Source organism: Danio rerio, chromosome 3 (assembly GCF_052040795.2).
Source record: "Danio rerio strain M-AB ecotype USA chromosome 3, GRCz13ab, whole genome shotgun sequence".
Classification (NCBI taxonomy): domain Eukaryota; kingdom Metazoa; phylum Chordata; class Actinopteri; order Cypriniformes; family Danionidae; genus Danio; species Danio rerio.
Window position 1 is genome coordinate 41,695,001 of NC_141023.1, and position 26,164 is coordinate 41,721,164.

General features: G+C 36.3%; 1 protein-coding gene across 1 annotated transcript in view; it reads right to left on the minus strand.

Annotated features, from left to right (window-relative positions):
* The window catches only part of ttyh3a (tweety family member 3a), a 125,718-nt gene that overhangs the window by 15,150 nt on the left and 84,404 nt on the right, over window positions 1-26,164 (minus strand). Inside the window, exons 9-11 of the mRNA XM_087245015.1 lie at window positions 14,177-14,269; window positions 11,607-11,699; window positions 5,712-5,848 (exon numbers count right to left, since the gene is read on the minus strand). Coding sequence (XP_087101141.1) covers window positions 5,712-5,848; window positions 11,607-11,699; window positions 14,177-14,269 — 323 coding nt within the window. The remainder of the gene's footprint in view (window positions 1-5,711; window positions 5,849-11,606; window positions 11,700-14,176; window positions 14,270-26,164) is intronic.

A 26,164-nucleotide genomic window follows, 5' to 3' on the forward strand; every position in this document is an offset into this window, starting at 1 on the left:
ATACACAGCAACAGATCCAACAGAATAACACATGTCGCTGATTTGGGGAAGTGATGCTTCACATGAAAATTAGTTTCGACTTCCCGCCCAACTTAACAAGTGGGCGGAGCCAAGAGCTCCCCTGCTTTGTGTTTGGTAACAGACAGGCAGAGAGAGAGAAGCAACATGAGTGAGAGGACCAGCATTCAGCCATACATGTTCGACTCGGACACAGACCAAGCAGAGACTACAAAATCATTTGTGTCTTTGTATAGTTTTACAGCCAACTGTGTGCTAGTTTAAAGTTCCGAACTTGTACACCAAGACTAATAACCACGCACACTAAATTAACTTTGACTGAGGCACCGGATGACCCACTTAGAGCCGCGACACGACACACCAGACACGCATATTCGCATGTTGTTTAAAATGAAACTATTCAGATGGCACTCTGTGGCGCAGCAGAAATATGAACAGTGTCCTGGGTCATGGCAGGGCACCGCGGACAGCCGCCGGTGTGTGTACCCTGATAGAAACTCATGTTTAGAATTCTAAAATGCATGGTGCTGCGTGGCGCGATGCTGCGCGTCACCGAGCTTCTGGTGGGCGACTTGCAGGCAAGCTCCTTATTTCCAATGAAGGGACTCGCACATGAGGCAACGTGCTCGCACTTTCCAGCTGCACCTAGTTAAGATCACAGAGAGCTTCTGTAACCACGGGAAATGCAAATAGCTTAAATTTAAGGAAGACGCAATGAAAAGTACACATTTGCAAACCTATCTAAAGTTACAAACAATGGCGCCGATGAGAGCAATCATGTGGTGAATGTTGATCTTGTGTTGAGCCCAGTAAGCCTTACATCTAAAAATAGAGCAAGGGTGTTCCTTTGGTGACATCGATTTGACTCGAGCTGAAACAACAAACTGAGAATATGGTGATGCGCGCCTGTCAATCAATATTGGTGGGCGGGGGGACCACACTCCTATTCGATCTAAAAACTTCTCCAATTGGTCCACCGTTTTTATGTTGTTAAATTGAAAAAGAAAAAAAAAAGGACTGGGTGTGTTTATTTCACCCCAATATGATGGTCTACACTATACACTATACCTATACATACATATGTCTGTCCAAAAAGCTTGAAAAGTAGATTTTTCACCATAGAAGCCCTTTAAAACAACACAATTCTTAAGTTTTTTTGCAGAAAACTTGACAATTGTTTTATGTTTAATTAATTTGTTAAAACGATTGAGTTAACTTATTCAATTTGTGTTGGGACAATATACAGGAATTGTGTGCAGCCCAGCATTTTTTACAGTGTAGTTCAATGTAGTCCTGTCACTTTTGTTGATGAATGCGCAAGGGCTGGTAACGCAGTTACCAATATCTATCAGCCTCTATCAATAAACTGCATCACCTAACCAAGAAAAAAAGTCACCTATATCTTAGATGACCTGTATTTAAGTAAATTAACAGGGAATATTTATTGTTGTGTGAACTATCCCTTTAATGGGGTATTATGCACACAGACTTCCTATCCAATGAAGACCCCAGGGCTTCCTATTAATTGTCATCCCATTCAAAATTTCCTGCCTGGCTGAGATATGATATAAAGTGAGTAACAGACCAAACAAGAAGCACGGCATTAAATTGTATTTTACTGCTCCATATCTTTAATATATGGAAATGAATTGTACCCCAGTGTTTTCAATGGAGTTTTTGTGCTCGGCTGCTGCTAATGATGGCGCTAGCGGTTACACAGGGTTTCGTCTCTTTTTACGCTTTAACAACTAAATAGATTACATCTATTTACCTTATTATATTTGAGCTACATTACAACATCGATGCTGCAAAAAAACGTATGAATAGTCACATTAAGCTTTTAAAGGAAGTTCATCATTGTGGCTGTGCATATAGTCCATTAAATAATTGCTAACATGTATAAAAATCTGAACACATTTGTGAAGTCAGGTTAAAAAAATATTTTTTAGCAAAACATAACTCAAAAACTAGAATAAAATCTTGCTTCATAATGAGCCATATATGTATTAAACAAATGCTTCTGTAGAAACCCTCAGTAGATATGAAGATAACTAAGGTTTGGTGGTTCATTTGAATAATGGCCCAATAAATGAGAAAACAGCCTTTAACCCTGGTGTACAATCAAAAAACCTTGTTATAATGGAAGATGGGGGAAAACAGCCTCTAATATAATGAAAAGTTAGTTAATTTGAACAATATGCAAGGGTTAAACGCATGTAGTTCCTTTAGACTAAAACAAAACCACACACAATTTTTGAGCCCAAAAGAGACACTCAAAACTGTGCATGTTTTTGCCTTCAGTGTCTCTCATTGTTCTTTTAAAACAAGCCCAAAGTCATGCAACTTGTAAATTGCTGAGAAGCGGCCCGACTGAGAGCGTGAGACGTGAATGCTGTTGGAGTGGGAATTGGTGTTAAACTGGTGGTTAGCACTGTTGGAAACTGCAGAGAGCAAAACACAGACGAGATGCGTAAGAAAAGAGATATTGTCATCCATGAAATACTAGCAGTTGATTAACAGCAGCACCTTTTTAAGAGATTCATCAGAGAAAGAAAGAAAGAAAGAAAGAAAGAAAGAAAGAAAGAAAGAAAGAAGAAAAGAATCAGAGCTCAATTTAAGCCATAATTACAGTTTAATAACTTACAAAAACTGGGAAGAAATCATGAATCATTCAGACACTGAGGGCTTTGTCCAACAGCGCATGAATAAATGCTCTGTGATTTTCTGTATGAAAGCATCAGGGGGGTCTCTGAACAGCAGAGGGCGATCTCCGATCAAAAGAGCACATCAAGTCCACACACAAACACGAGGGAGCCATTCTAATTCACATGATTCAATTCAGCAGGCAGATTGAACAAGACATCATGCTGTAATCCACTCTTCCATATTTACACTTCAGAGGAAAGGCCAGGCTTGGAAAACCGGCGATCGCTGCAAATTGTGCTGAAATGTTTGGCTGGTCAACTGCATGGTATGGAAACCTTATATACCTGCTAGACATGCGGATGATCCTGTCCCATACAGCTACCATTGCACGGCTCAAAGATAGTAGTGCAATGTAGTGTAGTGTGCAATTTAATACAATTGCCTCTAGGAGTCGCCAACGGAAATAAAACAAACATACACAAGAAATGCACGTACGCCAGACATGAAGTTGGCGTGGACCAATGCATTCTCACGTTCATTTCATCGTTAGTAAATCCAAATGTGAGTGTGAAATCTGGCGTACGCAAAGTTTTTGTGCATACGCAGCGTTAATACATAAGGCCCCTGATCTTTTGAAAGGAATTAGCAATTTCTTCTCAACTTTTTTTCTTTTCCAACCTGGTTATTGTATTGCTCAAATGACACGTCAAACAGTGACTGGTGTTTCTGCCAAATTTATAATAATTTCTTAATCATTTTTGGGTCCAAATAGTATGAAAATAAGCACTTTTAACTTCCCCGTCCTCCCGCTGGCCTGCAGATATTCAAACTAGTGGATGCTGCTCTCTCATTGGCTGTAGGTGATCGCTGATGTTATTTTCAATCAGAACACATTCCACACAGCATGGTTTTGAATTGCCGACAGCACCAGATGATTCTCTCAGATTGCGTCTTTGATAGTTCACACTGTGTTTGTTACTCACGTGAACGAGCACCGATTCGCTTGAGCTTTGTCAGCAATTTCTCAAAACCAAGTAGGTGAATCAAAATAGGTGCTAAAATCATGCAGTCTGATCTCGGCATACAAGTTAACAGATAGAGCTTTATGATTACATTTGACTCAAGTAACTGCAATTTGACCAGCGGGAAAGGAATAAAGATGTACTGAATAGCATAGCCATTACAACAGGCAAAAAGTGTGAAACAACGTGTTAAAAAACATGATACAGTATAGAAAAACTACATTTTGATAAATGGGCACTAAACTACGAAAAATCCTTCATATTTCATGACTTTGATGAAAAAAAAAATCCATTAATTTTAATGTCTGGAATTAAAATTCAATGAAATTCCTTAACTCGTGGGAACCCTGCATGACATATTACCAGTTGAGCGAAAGCCTGGAAAATACCTGCTGTAATGACTCCATGATTCACTAACAGCCTGTTCTCCTGCTTCTGCTGAACTATGATTGGATTATATAGGAACAGAAATAGAATGAAGTGAATCTGGACAGCCTGACGGTGAACAGAGGGAGGAAAATAAACATTGACAGGACAGCCTGATCTCACGAGGAACCGTGAGAACTATTTTACATTTTGTCAGTTTAATAGCTAACTTCTACAATGGCTAACTCCTGGCGTGTTGTCGCGGGGGCACTTCAGATCATTTTGGAAGGGCACTTTCTATTTAAGACTAAAAAGGGCATGCGCACTGCACAGGTTGAGCCCTATGTGTGCATGTGCCTGGGTAAAAGTAATTTATTAGATTACTGAAAAAAAACTATATATATATATATATATATATATATATATATATATATATATATATATATATCACTGTTATTACCACCACTGATCATCGTCACAGCTACTTTTGCTTTTTTTTTTTTTATTTAAATTTTTTTTATCAATTAAGACACAGCAAGTGATATTAAATTAGTGCTGTGACCTACATATATGCCACTTTCCATCAAGGTCATCAGTAAAACAGCTTTTATAAGGTATCACTGATGTGAAAAATATTCCTTGCACATAAAAATTCATGCATTGACTTTCACATATTGCTAAATATTTCCCACCAGTCCACCCCGTTAACAAAATCATCATCCGCCTCCACATTACACTGCCTGCCACAGCTTGCCCAAACTCATATTCAGAAACTGCTAATTATCCATAATGAAGAGGTAGAGCGAGTAGAGGAGTATCATGAGACACGCTTATGAATGTGATAACTGTATAATATGCTTAAGCTGGCGTCTTTGTCCTTTCTATCTCTTCCAGTGTAATCCTGTCTGCCTGATGCAAGCCTGTCCTGGGACAGCAGCCGCATGGGTCCAGGCCAAAGTCATTATATTGTATGTAATTACGCCAGCAACTACTATAATGAACATTTAGAAAGAAGAAAGGAAACAAAGAAAAATGGAAAGAGCCGGAAGGATGCAGTCCATTCCATGGAGTTCTTGAGCGATGATCTGTCGTCATATCAATGTCACACACAAACATATCACTAAACACTTTCACCCTTGTTTTTATCTTTGGTTTAGACATCCTGAGTGAAGTCAGCTACAAAAAAAGGAGTTTGTTGTACTGAATGAACAACACTTGCACAGGACAAGTTTTGTGAAAAATTATCTAAAATGCAAAGTCAGACAATACATATTCTCATTCATAAATTCAATTAAGTGATCTAATGATAGGAATATATAAGTGTATAATTAGAAACACTGTTTGGTGGTAAGTTAGGACTATTCTAAAGACTTCTGCGTCGGGCTATCAGCGTGACCCACGCCGCATGCCTTGCACGTAGCCGCAGCAGTTCTGTTTAAGGCGATCGTGCTACCCACTGCGCCACCGTGTCGCCCCCCTTTACAGTTGTATTACTTTGAAAATCTATTAAATATTATTTGGCCACTTTGTTTGAAATCTACAACCTTCCAAAGTCGATAAGATTTGGCACTACTGAACTGAGCTGAATAATAATCATTTAATCTTTTACAGTGCTTCTATGCAGCACAAATTAAATTCATTTCATTTTACAGATCGTACCTTTTGCCGTGCCATGTGTGCGGCACACTGCAGATGACCGAGGTGAACATGAGAGCTGTGATGAAGGAGAAGAGCACCAAGTAGATCAGACCCTCCAGTCCGTCGTAACACACGCCAGTCAGTGCCTGCACATAATCCTGCAGAAACACAGACACGCTGCATCAAACACAAGCGCTGCACAAACTGTTATTAAAGGCTTCAAGATTCTCTCGCTGGATGCACAAAAGTAGTGAAAATGAAGACAGAATAATTTAGTGCGAACATGTTTGTGTGAAGTGTCACTTTAAATGTCATATAAATGTCACACATACAGTAGAACAATTAGTCATCAAAAAATGCTAGAATATAAAAAAAGGGATTCAAACAATTCACAAAGTCTTATTCACAATTGACAATGATTCAGATGTCACGCATAATTGTTAAACTGGTGACAGTCTTTTAAACCATACAGTATTATTTTATTATATATCATATTACTTCTTATAATAATAATAATAATAATAATAATAATAATAATAACAATTATTATTATTATTATTAATCCTAATAATAAGCAGTAATATTGTTGTATTAGTATTATAGAGATTACTATTGTAGTAATGTAGAATAATAATAATAATAATAATAATAATAAACAATACTGTTTTATTATATTATATCATATAAAAAAGTAAAACAATCCCATATTCTATCAGTAAATTTTAAAAAAAGTTAAATGTTAGACAGATTCATTTAAATGGATAAAAAAGGTTAGTTAGTTAGTTAGTTAAAGGAGCCCCTTTTATGGGTTTTTGAACATGAACCTCTATATAGTGTGTTGATTTACACCACAACACCACTGTATCATCAACCAAGTGCCGTGTTTATTTCTGCCATTTTTCTGATTTTTGATACAATAATCTATGCAGCACTATGAGATTTACCGGCGGCTTTTAAAAGAAAGGTCAGCAATGACTATACTAATGTATAGGACTTTGTCAGTAACTGTTACACAGTTTATATGAACCAGTTTCTTCTTCCTTCAGGGCCAGACGGAATCTGCGGACGTTTTTTGCTATTTTTCGGAGAATATTGGTAAAAATCTGCGGATTTCTGCGAAATTATTTTGGGAGTATCCAGCGGAGTATCATAACTAAAACCTTAATATATGAAATAAAAAGTAATAAATTACTGAATAAAAACTGAATAAATCTACACATTAAATGCGTATACATTGCTTAATGCACACAGGATGTACAGCAATACGCAAATATCTTTATGAACGAAAAAGATTAAAAGGAATTTCGACCATATGGGGCATAGAACGTGTCTTTGGATATAACCCAGTTTTTTGACCACATTTCGTTACTATTGTTCATTTATGCTTTTGCTGGAAATTAGAACTGAATTTAGAAATAGTTTTGAAACAAATCTTTGCATTTAACAAACAAAATTAAATATGTAGGCTAATGAATGTCTTCAGTGGAGTGCATACAACACCGTTTCATAAGCCACGAAAAAGAGAAAGAGAAAGTAGAGAGGTCGAATAGAGGAGGCTCATTTTTTATCCTCGCGTTGCAAACCTGTCTGTTTAACGGTTTTCTTGCTAGTGAAGCATTCAGTTTTTCCTCTTACAAAGTCAGCGATGTAAATAGCAAATGCGCCATGGTGTAAATCAACTGACTGTTAAAGGAAATGGGAGATGAAACTCTGATTTGTTTATTCTCAAAACATACCCATAACTCATTAAGAGAATAAGCACAACCCTGTTAGACCATTCGCAGTGGTGCAAACCGAATTTTTCCACCCTTAAAATAGGGGATTCGGACACGCCCTTAATGCTTTTGTGCCATGTGCTTCTTTGCACCTAGATCCTTAAAATAGAGCCCATTGTGTTGTTTTCAGAAAAGAAAATCAGTCAAAAACTTGAAAATTATGAAAATATCCAATGCTAGACTGTAACTGATAACTTCCTGCAGCAGACAGGACCATATGCTGCAGAGAAACAAGGCTTTTCAATAATACATGCCGACAGAACCGCGACCAGCCCTACAACATGCTGCTATCAAGAAAACCACACCAGCGTCTCCTTCCTCCAAATTACTGTCATTATTAACTGCAAAACTGCTCTGTTAGTAATTGCTGCCGGCACTGCTCTGCATCTCCAACACAAACTCTCCCACATGCGCACACACACACACACACAACCCAGATGTATGACTCCGATTCCGACTGCGAACTGTGTTATTGCTTTTGCAGCATGAAAACACCATTAATAATGCACAAAACATCTCCAAAAAGTCCCTGCTTTATCTGTTACTTTCTCTTCTCGTGGGAAGGAGATGCACTTCCAGGACCACCCACACAACAGGCCTGTGTCTCTCCTGCCCTGAGAATGAGCTCTAGTTAAGCTGAAATATCAGACATCATGCTGGAGAACAGCACAGGCTTGAGACAGCTGCAGGAAAAGCTGGTAAGTTTTAAAGCTGATAGCAAATGGAAACACAGATCATACAGCCATGGGGAAAAAAAAGACCACTATGATCAAATTTGTACTATTGACAATTTATGTGGGTTTAGAATTCAGTTGTGCGTTTAAGTGAAATGTTCAGTTGGTTTTGTTCGTAAACTACTAATGATATTTCTTCTTAAATTAAAATGTTGTCATTTTGAGCAGGGGTCTCCAACCTTATTCAGACTGGGGTTTAGTTTGTCGTTATTATTTAATGTTATTACATTTTAGAACAAGATTTTGATTAACGTGAACGTACATCCATTTGAAAAATGGATGCAACAAGAAACCATAACTCATCCTCAATTAAATATTCCTTAAATTTAGATGCCGCTTTTCTAGACACGCAAAGGGCTTTACACATTTTTTTGGTGATGGACGATGGCATTGTCTATCGGCCCAACCCAAGTTTTTTAGTGCCTTCTTAAAAATGACACAATACGAAATCCTGTTCGTAATTTATATCATGTGAAAAACATTATAATGACTAGTTTAGTTTAGTTTAGTTTATTTATAAAGCACAATGAAACAACAGTTGTTGACCATTGTGCTGTACAAACCTAAAAACAAAATTATCAAAAAATAGAGGAATAAAACAACAGATAAAACAGATAAAACAACATATAATACAACCAACATACCACATAGCATTAACGATAAATAACAAGACACCAGATAGGTACAATAGGATCAATTTACTCCCAATTTAGAAGCTCTTTGTAGGAGGTGTAGTTTAAACTATTTCATTTCTCCATTAAAATGGCATTTATAAGTGTTATATTGAACCTTTCATATACTTTTATCTTTTATACTGTTTAGTTAGCCCAGTTAGCTTATGTGCTAGCATAATCATACCTCTACCGTTATAAGCTACAATAAGCTAATGCAGCTCTGATTAGCCACACAACAAGGTATCACTATAATAGCTTTTGATTAGGCATTTACCACAGATGATCCCTTAGGGGTCCTAAGCGGACTCAATTCCAGGGGGGATTCGATTTCTCACCACACCGGTGTGCGTAACCTCATAAAAAACATTCTAGTTATGGTAGTGAGGTGCAGGCTTTTGCGTTTGTTGTGTGGTTTGCACAAATATGGATATTGGTTCTTAAAGGGAAAATTCACAACAAATTTGGATTGCATTGTAATTTTGTATTCTTGTGGCATGGTAGCAACTCTTTTAAGACCTAGAACTTGGGGACCCTGATTTAGAGCATTTTATGCCCACTTGTAATGTTTTTTTGCACACAATAGAAATGTTTTATCTTTAAGAGACCGGCATTTTGTGGAACAACTCTAATTTTTAAACCACAACAAACAAAAATATTTAGGTCACACTATATGATTAGGTTTCATTAGTTTACGTATTTACTAACATGAACTAAGTATGAATGATAGTTATAGAGCTTTTATTAATCCCATTTCAACATTTACAAATGCATTATTAGCTCTATTTTCAAAATTTTGAATAATGTAATGCAATGAAGTGCTTGTTTGTAATTGTAGAAAAATTTATTGAATTATATATACTGTTTTTATTTTGTGTCATTGTTTGTGTTTGTGTATGTGTTTTTTATACTGGTATTATTATTTACCTTTGATCATCCTAGATCAGGGGTTTTCAAAGTGTGAGGCGCGCCTCCCCTGGGGGGCGCCAGAGCATGTCAGGGGAGGCGCGGGAAAAAATATTATATAATAAAAATATAATTACGTTTAATTATTATATGTATTTTTATTATATTTAAACGTTTTAATTAAACAAAGCTAAAAAAAATAATACGTCAAAAATAAGAAAACCTTTTTTACCCAGAAGGCCATAGCTGTGAATTTGCTTCTGTTTGGCAAGCCCGTCAATACAGGTATATGCCTGCTAATACATCAGTTTCTGAGACCCCCCCGATTCAAAGCCTTCAAGTTTAGGGCTTAAACCCAAAAGACGACGATATGATGATCAGTATTTGAGTTTAGGATTTACGTGGACAGGACCAGATGATGAGCCACAACCTTTATGAGTGGTTTGTCAAAATATTTTGGCTAATGACAGCATGAGACCCGCTAAACTTCGACTGTTTTGACTGGGATGGACAGTTCTTGGATCGGTTCTATTCATATTGAACCATCATCCTAGTTTTAAAAACGTTATATTAAAACACTTATTACTCTGTAAATAATTGCACTTTCATGCAAATGATGATAAAAGTGAGTTAACAGTCTGACATCTGTCTGTGTCTTATATATATATATATATATATATATATATATATATATATATATATATATATATATATATATATATATATATATATATGTGTGTGTGTGTGTGTGTGTGTGTGTGTGTGTGTGTGTGTGTGTCTGCATGTGTGTTTGGGAGGAGGGGGGCGCCAATGGATAAGTTGTGTCAAAAGGGAGGCCCACTGTCTTAGACTTTGAAAAACCCTGTCCTAGATTAATTGTTCTATTGTTATGTATCTGTTGTTTAAAGAATAATAAAAGCTTTGCTAACATTCAAAGTCATGCTTGTTAACATCAGTTAATGTACCGTGAGTTAAAATTAACTAACATTGAAAACAACTGTATTTTCATTATCCAACATAAACAAATACTGTAATAAATGCAGTATTGAGCAGTAGCATTGCTACAATTAGAGACGCTACTACCTCAACTACATTTCTCAGTAGCGTCGCTACCTTCTAAATGAAATGGCTTTTCAGTAGCGAAGCTATTTTTTTTTTTTTTTGTCAAGTAGCGCAGTAGCGTCCACACAAGTTACATTTACAGGTCGCGGATCATTAAGTGACGGCACAGACATTCATAGAGCTGTGAGGTCAGTGTCTAGCCGATGAAAGTAAATCCATATAATGCTGGGAATTTTTGTTTTTCGGTAATCGACAACAAACATTTTGATGCCTTACTGCTACCTCTCAAATGTTTTATTGACAGTTATATTGATCACTAAGATATGATTGACTTGAATTTAGGTAGCTTTAATTTAAAAATGAAAATTGCAAAAAGTAGAGTAGCTAATAGCTTAGATCAGTACATTTTTCAAGTAGCTTGCCCACACTGAATACATGTATTGTCCATTGTTTCTTCATGCATTAACTAACATTAACTAATACAACCTTATAGTAAAGTGTTACCCATATTTATATATATATATATATATATATATATATATATATATATATATATATATATATATATATATATATATATATATATATATATATATATGTTTTATTTGAAGACGTTATGGGAGAATCATACAATGAAAATAAACATTTTACTGGAAGCTAGTGTGTTTATTTGTAAATGGGCTGTGGGTAGAGGGAAATTTAAACCAGACCTCTGGGTCAGTATTGAGCTCGATGAGTAAAATAATGATTAAAAAAAAAGTTTCTCACCATGTGCAAACTGCGGCAATCCACTAGGGCAGTGAGCTGATGTAGTCCAGCTTCAGTGGTGTTTAAGCCTCTTTGAATTTGCTCAAGGTTACCCTGCAAAAAAAAAAAAAAAAGAGAGAGAGAGAAATGAAATGCATACTTTTGGAAAAGCTTCAAAGTGCGAGTTTTAGAAATGTATATATTCATACTACCTCATTGCCAGGTAAACATAACATTTATCCACATCAAGGCTGTTTATTTGATCAAAAATAAGTTTGAAAAGATTTGTTAAACACATATGGCCCTATCATACACCCAGCGCAATAAGGTGCAAGACATGTTTGTTGCTATTTTCAGACCAACCCAACCAAAGTTTTCTCGTTTTGCGCCACGTTGTCAAAAGCAAATTAATTTCAATCAATCAAAACTGTGTGGGCTCATGGGTGTTCCAGCATAGAAAGGAGGTGTGTTAGGCGCATTGTTGGCACGTTGCTATTTTGAGGAACTAACATAGATTGCACAATTGACCAGCTGAAAGCAGGTCTAAAGTCCAGAGCAGAGCGTGCTAGTTGTGCACCTTAAATGCACAGCAATGTACAGCAATATGCAAATATCTTTACAAATAAAAAAGAATTAAAGGATTAAAAAATTTGTATTTATTATTATTCTCTACATAAATATAAAAATCACTACCTCCATGCCTTCTTCATCTCGGAGGGGCTTTTTTTCTATTTATTGATGACAATTTGCTTTTGAATAATGTTGTTATTATTAGCAGTATTATTTATTATTTGCATGTTTATATTTGTTTTAATAAAAACAAGTTTAGAGTTGTCCATCTGTCAAGTTTTGGAGACTTATGCACCACCATATGGGGCACAGGAGGTGTGTTTGAATATAACTCAGTTTTTTGATCGCACTTCGTTATTATTGTTAATTTATTTGCTTGCTGGAAATTAGAACTGATTTCTGGAATTTGATAATAGTTTTGAAAAAAATCTTTGTGTTGAACAAACTAAATTAAATATATAGGCTAATGAATGTCTTAAGTGGAGTGCGTACAACACCGTTTCCCAATAAACGAAAGTGAAAAAGTGAAAAGAAAGTAAAGAGGCCAAATGGAGGAGGTTCGTTTTTTATCCCCGCTGCAGATGGTGTTTAACTGTTTTCTCGCTGGTGAAGCGTTTTGTTTTTCCACTTAGAAACTCTGTCATGTAAATAGCAAATGTGCCATGGCACGACACAAGTGACTCTTAAAGGTAATGGGAGACGAGACTCTGATTGGTTTATTGCATGTTATACTAAAAACAAACCTATAACTCATTAAGAGAATAAGCACAACCCTGTTAGACCATGCACCACAGTTCAAATTGCATTTTTTCCGTCGTTAAAATAGCAAAAGTGGATTCAGACACAGCCTTAATGCTTTTGCGCCATGTGCTTTAGATCATTAAAATAGAGCCCAAAGACTCATTCAGTATTGAAACAAGTCTTTGATTACCTGAATCATTCATTCAGTAGATTAAGTCAAACAATTCCTGTTCAAGTCAATGAATGAACATCAAACATCGGAACAGAGTTATGTGCACACACAATAATCAATAGCTATGTTTCCATTCAAAGATGCAAATTAATTGAATGCGCAAAACTGTAACATTGTATAAAAGAGGTACGATTAAACCAGCGTTTCCATCAAAATCGTCACTTTCTGATTAACTGGCACCAAATATCAAAAGTAAAAACAGAGAAGCTGCATGAATCTTTTCTTTATTTAATACATTACTCACACTTCAGAAGACGAATGCCGACACGCATTGAACACGTGGTGGCATTTGAAGGAATGAGGCGCCAAGCACTGACGCTCTTAACAATTCTGGAGGTTACTAATAATATAATAACACTAATACTGCTATGACTAAGGTGTTTTAGAATGACCAAAACAATGTGGTCAGCCGCTTGGTTTGTCCATTCACATATATTTTTATCATCACATTATCTCTTAAGACAAAATCACATGACTTGTTTTTATGCGCATACTGGAATTTGTTCTTTAAAAGTGTTTCCATCATAGTTTTATTTATAAAAAAGGAGTTTATCCTACTCAGTTGTATATGTTTTATGTTTAATATGTTTTTATGCCCAAGGAAACATAGCTAATATTTCCATTCCATATTTCACTCTTGCAAGGGTTTATGGTGTTTTTTTAAAGTTTAACACACAACAGTAATACTAAACACAAACACAAACAATCACACTAAAGGATGTCAAAGAAAGAGGCCTGTTTTCTTTAAAAAGCTGCAAAGGCAATCAGATTTTGGCTGGTTCTAAGGGTGAAATATTTCCATTGATTCAGCGTTTTCTCTCATGTGGAGAACGTCAGCCTTCACTTTGTCCAAAACACACACAGATGCTGCACAATGACAGAGGCCCAAGGGGAGAACACACATACACACTAAACTGACAGTACAAAAGGATCAGCAAGCTTTTTGGACATTTGTGCTTCGTGAATTGTGGGAAACGGGCAGTACACACTGCATGCATTCTATGAATCACATAGACAAACACGTAGAGACCTGTAAACAAGCACTCACCTTTGTTTTGGGGTATTCTCTGACTGCAGAACGCAGTAGTTCAGACACGTCGTCCTGCATTTCCACCAGTGCTTTGTGACTTCCTGATAGCTTCTACAAAACAAGACATAAACCATTATCAAACTGTGTATCTTTTTACATTTACAACTCGCATCAATTAAAAATTGGATGTAGTTTATTTATTTATTTATTTATTTATTTATTCATACTTATTTTATTTCATTTAGTTTATTTATTTATTTTATCTATTTATTTATTTATTTATTTATTCATTTTATTATATGTATATCATTTTATTTATTTTTATTTATTTATTTTTATTTATTTATTTATTCATTTATTTAGCCATCAAGGGCACAAAGAGTGCATTTTATTAATCCGGTTAATTATTTTAATTTAGCTTCTTTTATTGCCTAAAAAAATAAAAATATATATTTTTTAAATTATTAAAATATTTTTATTTTGTAAATGGATGCAAATAAAAAAAAAAAGAACATATTTTTTATTATATAAAAATAAAATAAAATAAAGACTGTGGTTAAAAATTAAACATGAAATGCATTTTAAAAGACGTTAACATCCCTTATAGAGAGAAATTATTCAAATGTTTATTCCTCCAACGGCAAACTCGCATTTTCTGCACCATTACCATAGTGGTTTGCACTATATGATTCTTCAGAAATCTTTCCATTATGCTGATTTAATGCATACGTGCTATTCTTAACATTAAAAACATCTGTACTTCATTAAAACAAACGGCTTTTTTTTTTTAGGGCTTAGCGATGAATAACAGTTAAAACAGCCATCATTGGAAATAAAACTCTTTAATTAATTACTGTCAGAATTTATAGATTGAACTCAACTTTGCTAGATAAAAGTTTGCATTTCCTCAAGAGAAAATATTTTGAATTAATAGCAAACTTTTGAACAGCATTGGACGCAGTTAATAATTTAACACTGCCATGCTGAACCCTTTCCAATACAAATCACTACAGTAATGTCCTAAGGAAACATTTGGCTGTTAATTTTCTTTTTGGGGGGGCATGTACAGTAGGTGTAGATCTTTAGAAGTTATATTCCGAAAGACACAAAACAAACTTAAGAGCTATACATATAATAAAAATAGGGTTGTCGAAGTGTCATTTGGAGGTAGCCCAGTGCAGCAGCATTTCCTCAGTGTTCGTTTAGAACTACACACATACACTCCCACAGTCTCTCCACTATCACTGCTGGAGCACGAGTGAGAGCAGATTGAATAATGCAACACTGCATTTACACCCAGCAGAAAGAGTCGGTCCAAGCTCTTGCACTCGGCCATTTAAGAGATTTTAAAGTGTGCCACGGAGCATTTCAAGAGCAGGGGTCTTGAAAGCATGAATATTTGAGACGCCAAATGGGCACAGTGTCAGCTTTGTCTGTCAACAGATCTACAGTCAAAGGCGGGAAAAATGTGCTGATATTTACCGAGAAAGAGGCTGTGAAAGTACAACATATTTTTCTTTCAAAGAGCCTACAGAAGGACTTTTGAATATGTTGTTATTCGTAAGCAGAAATGCTAGAAAGCAACTTGAAGACAACAGGCAACAGAGCAATTCCAGCCTTATAGGTGTGACATTTGCAATAAAAACTTAACAAGAATTCACAAAGTTTGTTATATTATATTGAAACATCTGTTTAAATGATCCACAACTACTAAGCACAGAGTTAAAGGATTAGACAAATATAAGTCTGTAAACATATTTTATATTTTAAAAGAAAAAACTAACATGCGTTAAGTTTGAAGTAGGGCTGAGCGATTAATCGAAAACGAATTGAAATTTGAAACATTGCAATTAGTTAATTGCAAGAGGCTGTGATATAAAATTTGCTAATTTCCCCCGCCTAAAGCAAATGCGTGACATTCGAATGTGTATGACAGTCTTAGTAGTCAGAAATGCGCATCTGAACTATGCAGAATATCCACAATAAAATAAAAAAGTAAAAAATTAGGAAAACAAACAGAAAAGCACAGAAAGTGGGATAATGGCATCTGCAGCTTCAAAAGCATTAATAAAAGAATTCATGACAAAGAAAAACAGCAGGTTGTTAATATGGGAATATTGTGGTTTCAAACTCACAGACACAGAACAAAAAGAGGCAATTTTTAAGAACTGTCGCAGAATTGTTGCCATGGCTTACAGAATATTGAGCTGACGCTTGATGGCAAAATTAATTCGCAAATCAAATTGCATTTACAATATCTGATAAACAAATAAATACAAATAAATTGCAACTAGAAGTTTTCCACCAAACCACACAGCACTAGTTTGCAGTATACAACATACTTGAAATTGGCACTTGTGTGACTTTGGAAAATCAAATATAACAGTTTGAAAACATTGACAGAAGCATATTTGAGTATTTCCGCAGGACTGTAAAATACAAGCCTACAAAAAAAAAAAAAAAAAAAAAAGGGCTTTGACTATTTTGGTGAAAACTTTTTTGTTTTCATGACTAAGTTGAATGGAATTGCTCAAAAGCAAGTGCAGACTCAATGTTGTGAGCAGGAATTATGAGTAACAAATGTCACCAACATCAAGCTGCCTGAGGGTTGTTTACATAACATTGTTTTCAAATAAATATAGAACATTTTTAAATGCATTTCTGCAGTTCATTTATATGACAATAGTGTTTTGTGGACCTGAAAATGAAATTCTTTTGAAAGCATGTTTGAAAGTTCTTACAGTAGTATTTCTCAAAAATGTTACGTGAGATCTGCTCCTTCATGTCTGTCACTGTGCTGTTTATCTGACACAGCCGAGGCAGAGATTGAGGCACACTCTGACAGGCACGAGGGAACGCTGGGCAGAGAAAACTAACATTAAAGGCACAGGCAACAAAAACAGCAACATTGTGTTCAGAGCAGATAATCCAATAGTCTGAAAGCTATAAAAAATTAAGTTTCACAAACTAATTTCGAAAGGAGCACGTGATATGATTGACTGCAGCTGGCCACTCATCTACACTCATTAGCTAGCCAATCAGATTGATCCAAACCCACTATAAGTAACCTAGCTAAGAACTAATACCTTATCTTCGTTTTCCCGAAGAAACCCCCCATCCACCCCTTCTCCTCCTTTCCTATTTTGTCGAGGGGAGCTCTCGAGAACACCTGATCTCGTACTCCCCTCACATGCTCTTTGGACCTGGCAGAGCCCTGGGCTCAACTATCTCCAAGCTCAGGGTACTCTCCTAGGACAGCATGCCAAACCTGCTAACTTGCTAACAAGTTATCAAACAGTATCTAAGTGTGAACTCTTGAAATAATCTGATGGGTGTTTTGAGGGGAAACTTAACAGACACAAGACTTCTCTTAAATCTTAATAAAGTGGGTAAAATATGTGCCCTTTAAGTCTTAAATAGCTGAGGTAAAAATCTAAAGTATAACATCAAATTAGATCTGTGAATTATTTCTTAATTTTATAGACACACTGCTGTTTTTCATTATACATAATTAAACTATACAGAAACAACACAAAAAAGAGAATCACTAACTCTTTTGATTGATTCTGTCAAATCACAAATGAATGATTCTGTTAAAAACCACAGAGAGTTGTAACAGACATGTTAATCCCAGTTTCTGCAAAAAAATATTCTGGGAACAAGTATACATGTTATTATACAAACATGGCGCCTGTTAATTTGGTAAGTGGGGAAAACTGTACTACAACCGCATATTGTGGTGGGCCTAAAACACACAGGGATTTGGGTGCTATTTAAACATCAGGACATTTTAAAAAAAAGACTTGTTGAGTTTATATCACTCCAATATACCTGCACTAGAGCTATAATCAGTAAGCCTAGGTAAATACACTTAGCCTTTACATTGGCCAACACACAAATAAGTCTTTCCTAACAAACGAAATTAAAATACATTCTAAATTATGACGGGTAGTTGGTAATAACGAAATTAAGATAAAGGCTCTGAGGGATTTGTTTCACCACTTCTATTCACAATCAAGCGGCAACCTCCCGCTCTCCCTCAGGAAGCCAATACGGAAGTAACTAAAACTGCAATTCATCCGAAATTCCGCTAGTCCTGGCGGCTCCTGGCTCCAAAACAGAGCAAATTTCAATTGAGCCCACTGTTAGAATGGCCAACTTTACAGCAGAAAAAAGGTGTTTACAGCCTGGTACAAAAAAAGATTTTGGTTAATACAGGTAGTATTACCCTCAGGGCTGATAGTGGAAAAAATTCCTGAGCCTGAACTTTTTTTCCTTGCTGATGTTTTAATTTAAACGCATTTATTTTATGTATTCGTAGTCATACTTCCGTACTTAATATAGTCATTTGACAGTACATGTCAGTCAAATTTGTTGTGGTGATAAATTAATGATAAACTAATGATTTGTTTATAAGTATCATTATGCTGTGTTGCTGTCACTGCAGCTACATGCCAGTAATGTCAGTGACACATGCCAGTAAGGTCAGTGACACATGCCAGTGTCAGTGATCTTGTGACATGTGCCAGTAGGTGTCAGTATAAGCACGTTATAAGCACATTAATCTTATAAGTCTCTTTGCTTTAATATTTAAAAATCATTAGGCAAATGACACCTGTTATCTTACATGCATATATGTTATGAGTTTTCAACATGCATCTTATTATAACTTTTTAAAGGATATTATTTAAAATACCTTAAAATGAAAATAAGTTAAATAATAAAATAAATGAATGAATTAAAAACATAGAGAAGTCCATATTGTAGGGAACAAAGGAACTGCCAGGATGCAATAATATACAGTACAACAGATAAGTGTAACCCCTCCCATACATAAGCATGCCACAATAAATTTGACTGACATGTACTGTCAAATGACTATATTACGTACGGAAGTATGACTACGAATACATAAAATAAATGCGTTTAAATTAAAACATCATGGAGTAGCTCAGCAAATAAACTAACTTGCGACGCGATAAATTAGGTTAAATGTCGCGTAATGATTAAATATGGTTTTGCTCGTGTTAATTAATGTCATAAGCTTCGCCGGGTGTCGATGTCACTGCAGTGACATGCAGCGCGACACTCTGAGTGACACAGGTCACTACACATGCCACTAGCGAGTGACACATGACAGTGGAAAACCGGACGTGCCACCGGAAGTGTCACTACTAGCCGCATTTCCACTATCAGGCCAGTGCGAGCCAGGGCTTATATCGGGCCAGGCCGGGCCAATCGCCTGGGAGGTTGAGCAGTGAGGCCGAAATCATGTCGCGTTTCCACTGTGGGGCTAGTAGCTAGCAGCGCGTCAGCAAACCCCGCCCCCAGAACATCCCCCGAATCGAACGTCACTCAAACCGCCCACTTCAGCGAGAATCATGCAGATAAAGCACACCATCACATCATCACGAAACTATTAAAATTAGGACAACCAAAACAAACAAATGACACGTTACTGTACAGCAGTGCAACGCATGTCTATACGCACATGCCTGTGTGTTTTCATTCATCATATTCATTTACTCGCCGACCCACTGGCATCGAAATCCAGTGGTCTTGCCACCAACGGAGGGACCCGGAGCGCAGGGAGCGCACACATCCATAATATAACACCACATATATAAAATTCTCCGTTAATAACTCGATATAAAATGTATTTTATAACATCCTCTAGACAGACGCTGTCCAACATTCATCCCAAATGCTCCGGAGAGAACTGAAACATGATTATTTTTCCCTATAGGCTTTACGACACGACACTTAATAGGTGATTCCCTTTATTTAAAGATGTTGCTTATTATATCTTAAGTAAAGGAAAGTGTTCAGTGTTTCAGCACATAAGAGCAGCACGTAATAAAATATTGCCTATATTTCGTTGCGCTCAGCAGCAATGCACTAATAAAGCTCTTTATGTATTTTAAATTTCCTTTTTTAATTTTACCACATTATATAAAAACATACACACTTGTTTAAGGACACAGAACACAGTTTGAACTTGCAGTTTTCCCCGTCAAAAAAGTGCTGCGCAGCTGAAGACAGAAAAAAGGTCGCATATTTTCTGCGTTCACTCACCCCGAAAATGCTCTGTTTGCATGATTTGATTAATATTATCGTATCCAAATACTTTATAAATAATATTTAAAACATTTTCCGGTGTTTATTTATTTATTTAGAAAATCCTTTTTTCAAATAGGCTTTTGAAAAATGAAAGTTTAATATAAATTTGAAACAGTTTGATATAGTACCTAATTGTTATAGCTATAGCTTTTGTTAGTTTTATATTGGTTTATTTATTTAATGTGATTTTATTATAAGCCTATCTGATAATTGTTTAAATTATTTAAATATAGCTTAGGCTATTTTATCTAGATATGACACTATTGTTTTGAGCCTACAAAAGCGGACATGAAAATTGTAAAGTTTAATGTCTTTCTGTTGTATTCATATAGTGTATTATCTCCAAAATAAATTAAAACAATAAAAAGAAAAGAAAAAAGCCGCTCGCGGCATCAACAGAGCTATGAATGGAGCGCTCTTTTCCTCGGTCTCACACACATACACAGGCATCTAAACGCGCAAAAACACTTATTAAACTTGACAAAACCTCTTGAAATCCTTTACTGTCTGCTGTGTCTTTAATATGGTGTAAAGATTAGTTATTGAAACATCAAAGAAATGCAGCAAAGAAAAGTGACTTATTAAAACTATCATTTTATGCAACAGCCTTACATTTAAAAGAGAAACATAAGGGCGATCATATGCAAAAAAGACCCCAGCCTATAATTTGTTCCAGATGTTTTCTTTCTCTTATTTATTTGTTTGTTTATGTGTTTGGCGCATGTACTCGTGTGCGATCGGAAAACTGTGCCCGCCTCGGCTGGCCCTCTTTGGCCCAAGGTATTCGGCGGGCCGAAAAAAGCCGGCCGCTGGCCCCAAGAAAGCCCCGCTTTGGCCCGATTAGGCCCCGGAAGTGACAGTGGAAACGCCACTGGCCTTGGCTTGCTCGCTTTAGGCGCGATAGGGTTATCTGTACGTACGACAGTGTCATCTGTACATGTTAAAGTAGTGTCTCTCCATGTTAAAACTGCTACTGTGAATCCGCGTTTAAGCGCACACAATAAGCTAAAACTCGCCCCAAGCACCGGCAAAAACAAATAACAATGAATGTGTCGAGGAAAGAGCAAGGACATATCTTAATTATTTATTAATAAACTTATTCTGAGTCAGTGTCGCAAAGATCCTGACTGGCAATCTCCTGTTGGACTCGCCTTTAGAGAGAAATTCATCTTTACGGATTACATGAAGGAGTTTTTTTGTTTTCGATTTGTTTTATTTCGTTAAGTAACAAATTTAAAGCTTTCTATAAATATATTTACTATGTCTGTGAGGCATATACATTTTGCTTCATTTTGTTGAGCGCTCCTGTTCAAAAACCAGACGACAGAAAGCGCATAACTTTGGTTTTCTTTATTTTATAAAAACGCTGTAACGTTTTTTTGATGTAGCCTATTACTCGTACTTTGTGAGCAAAAATGACGGATAACTTTAAATTGCTCCCACTGAAAAAATGCAAGTGATTGCTCTGGCGCCTCGATGTCCTGCAAGCTTTTTATAAGCAAACTATGCGCCTAATAGCACACATTCTTTAACGTTTAAGCTACCATTGTTTTATACTTGAACTGTTTTATCTTTTATTTTAGGCAAGTCGTGATGATCTGAGAAGGCAAACTGATCAAACAGACAATGATGGTCTTCCGCTGGGCGCTGTTCGTTAAAAAAAAATAATAATAAACTTATTTTTAACGAATAAAAAATGCTCCAAACGTTTTTCTAAATAAGCTGAATAAAAAACGAAACTAAATATAAACACTTTGCCATTAGGCTACATACAAAACTGAACTATTTCATAGCTGAAACACTAAGTTGTTTAAGGAGAAGGAGGAAATATATTTTTGTCCCGTCTATTGCTTCACCGTTATTTCGAGAATAAACCCAGCGTAAATATGCAGATGTCATTCCCAAAACATATCAGCGTATATGTGCCGAAAACGAAAGTTTCATACAAATTCTGAATAGATTATATCCTGGAAAGTGCAAAGCACGCTCCTCTTATTATCACTAAAAAGCGTCACTAATCTTAGGTCATAGAGATCTCACAAAGATCCGTTATAATTTATAAAGCTCTCTAAATTACACAATTAATCTTTTATTTACATGGCGTCTACACTCAAAAGATGATTCACGAGCACACAAAATGGCACTTAATAAAAACCAATCCGCCGCTTTCAGCAGTGAGTGAATTCTGTGAATCTAGAGAAATACAGATCAATATCCGTGAACCTGATTTTTTTTTCCCCCGCAGCCACAGTACGCCGGAAATCCGGCGTGGTGCCGGAACGCTATCACCCCTGTACCCTTCATGACAACTGTGAGGGGGGTGAATTTTTTTATAACTCATCCATTTCCTTTATATTAAGTTATATTAAGTTTGCATAATTAAGGGCGTGGTCACTTGATTGACAGCTAGGTCTCGCTGGTCGCCGTCACGTCACCTCAGCTGAATCCTGCAGATTAGCCACTGAACTCTGCGTATTTATCGTATTTCTGTGTTGTTTTATGTGGCTTTACACAGTCAACTGCCTTTTGGACTTGTTTCCCACAATTATTAGATGGCATGGCATGCTGAGGGCACTTAATTGTGCTCACAAACCATTCACGTGGCCTCCGTTTCCCATGTGAGTAAAGTTATATACTTATCTACCATCTCTATACATGTATTTGTTTTATTTTTATTTATCGTTTATATTTATATTTAGAGCTGTAATGCACTCCAGAATCTGTCAGATTGATTAGCTGTAGGCTCTAGATCAGTCATCTGAAGTGTTGTCATACAGTGTTCTGCTGGATTTTATCAATAGTCTTACAGTAACTAACACAGACTATATCTGATGTGTTTGTAAGTAATTTGCGTTTTCCTCCTGTTGAAAAACGTCATAAGAACAATGTTTAGTGGCTCAATGTATTACAGCAGTGTTTTTAAAAGTCTAAACACTTTATTGATATAGTGTACAACCAAGCACAAGTGGTCAGAATACAAACGAGTCACAGGTGATAAAGTATTAAGCATTTCTCCCAAAGTAAAGTGTGTCTGAACCAGGTCCAAGCTAAATGCTAGCAGGTGTCTGTAGCTCCGCTTACTCTCCGCCTCTTTGCCCTTGTTTGGTATCCCGCCGTGGGTGTGATGACGCGTGACCAAAATGGCGACGGTTGGCCGCGCCTACTTGTGGCTTCTTTTGCGCTCTTCAGAAACCTATGGGTGACGTCACGGATACTACGTCCATATATTTTACAGTCTATGTTCACAATCTGCCCTTAAGGCGACGGTGAAGCTGAATAATAAAAGAATAATGCCCACATTAGCCTATATACTCTGTCTACATTATGCATTCATGATTTAATTCATATATAGTTGCAATTTGGAAATCCTTTACTCCAAGATTAGGCTATGTGTTTTTGTGAAGGAGCATTATTGAATCCACTGTAAATGCCTTTACCGCGGTCCTGCGCTCACCAATAGTGCGTCCAGCAGCACTGAACACCCTTTCACTGCTGCTGCTACAGGCCGAGATGCAAAGTTCTGATCTAGCTAATTTTGCATGTTTTGGGTAGGATTATTGGTTCATCTTCCACCAGCCAAGAACATCCATTTTATTTTCCATGAGAGTGGTTTCAATGTAGCGAGTGACCTTGTCATTTTCCCTGTCAGCTTACTGTACATTGCTGTTTAGCGCTCTAATGTTGTAATACACAGTGTATGAGAGATCGCCGAAATACCACGGTGGCTAGAATGACTGTCCTTTTTGAACTGGCAGCTGGCCAGACAGCAGTCAAAATTCACTCTTTTTGACTTCTCCGTCATCATTTGTTTCACCTTTGCAGGGACGGATTTTAATGTTGTAACTAAGATTTGATTATTTTCTTGCACTATTCGAAATGCATCACACAGCCCGACCCAATCTAAAATGATAGAAATTAAGCCCGAACCCATCGGGTCCCGGCGGGTTCGGGCAAAGTTCTTCAGCTGTAATAAATTGTTAACCGCTGAATCGTCGAAATCTAGCTTTGGCACTATAGGAACAAATCATATTTTTTAACTTTATTAAACCCACTTTAATTTGTGATGACATTTGGTAATAATACGATTTTTACAGTATTGATTTTTATAAAATCAATGGAGTTTTATTAAGCATGAGAGACTTTTTCCAAAAACATTTAAAAAAATGCTCAATCCTTCGAAGGTTAACGCACATTAAACAACAAGACAGCTCTGATTTTTGTAGTATATGCATAACACCCTTGTCAATATCTCCCTTGAAATGTTCCCAGGTGACATTTTTGGCCTAAAATCAATATCTATTTCAACGAATTGCCGTCTCAGCTGATCTGTATGCAGCCTGAGAAGTGGAGGAACTCCATTTAGAGACATGAGCTGACAAAAGTGCAGCGTTCAATCTCCATATGGGCTTTAGCCTTCATTCAAATTAAACGACATCGAGACAATGGAGCCGTCACTGGCCAAAATCCATCAATCATGATCAGTTAAGAGCTGTGATTTGTCTGAATTATGCCAATGCATTATTCAAATATAGACCTGAAGACTGACTCCATCAACTAAAATGAGAGGCAGGAATCCAAATAAAAGCACGTTTCCATCAAGTTGCTCGCCATGAGGAGAATGTAAATGTACAGGGACAAATGAAGCAGGGGCGCCACTTCCTCTGTAATCGAGTGTACGGAGGAAAGAGACTGGCTGCGTTCCAAATCCCAGCGAGATGCCTCAGTGCCTATTGTTCACACAGACAACTGCCTACTCAGGCTGCATCCTTAATTCATTAATGGTCCCCTGTGCAAATAGAGCTCCTCATGAAAAATGCACAGACTTAAAGGCTTGTTAAAGCTATAAACAATAAATAGAACAACAAATAGAACACAATCACTGTGTTTTCCACAAATGTTTTTTTGTTTGTTTGTTGAAGTGCCTTGCTTATTTTGTAAAACACTGCTGTTCTAGCATGGTATTGACGTTACTCTTCAGTGGGCGCAGCCATTAAAATTCTTTTGGTTCGAGACTTCTGGTCTCATTCACTTCTATTGATTTTTAGATGTTAAAAAAAGGAAGTTGATGTTGCAAACTGATATTTTCTTATTGTGTTAGTCTGCTTTGTCTGTATAGTCATGAACATTGTAGAGCAAGTAGTTTAACCATTTTCTGCCGTTTATCATTCCTTATCATTAATCCCATACGCAAATATATCGGAAGTTCTAAAACAATATTGAATATTGAAATTGAAGTCAGAATTATTAGCCCCCTGAATTACCCCCCCCCCCACCCCCCCCTCCCAGTTCATTTTTTCCACAATTTCTGTTTAAAGGAAAGAAGATTTTTTTCAACACATTTCTAAACGTAATAGTTTTAATAACTCATTTCTAATTACTGATTTATTTTATCTTCGTCATGATGACAGTGAAAAATATTTTACTAGATTTTTTTCAAGACACTTCTATACAGCTTAAAGTGACATGTAAAGGCTTAACTAGGTTAACTAGGCAGGTTAGGGTAATTAGGCAAGTTATTGTATAATGATGGTTTGTTCTGTAGACTATCAAAAAAACAGAGTTTAAATGTTTTTTAAAAAATTAAAAACTGCTTTTATTCTAGCCGAAATAAAACAAATAAGACTTTTTTTTCAAGAAGAAAAAATATCACACAGTGTGAGAAATTTCCTTGCTCTGTTAAACATTTTTTTAAAAATAATAAAAATATTCATAGGGAGGCTAATAATTCTAAATTTAAATATACATACATACACATACACACATACATAATATAACATTATATATATAAATTAAAATTATTTATTAACCGTCTAGATCCAGGGTGGTCAACCCTGTTCCTGGAGAGCCACCTTCCTGCAGATTTCAGTTGCTACCCATATCAAACAC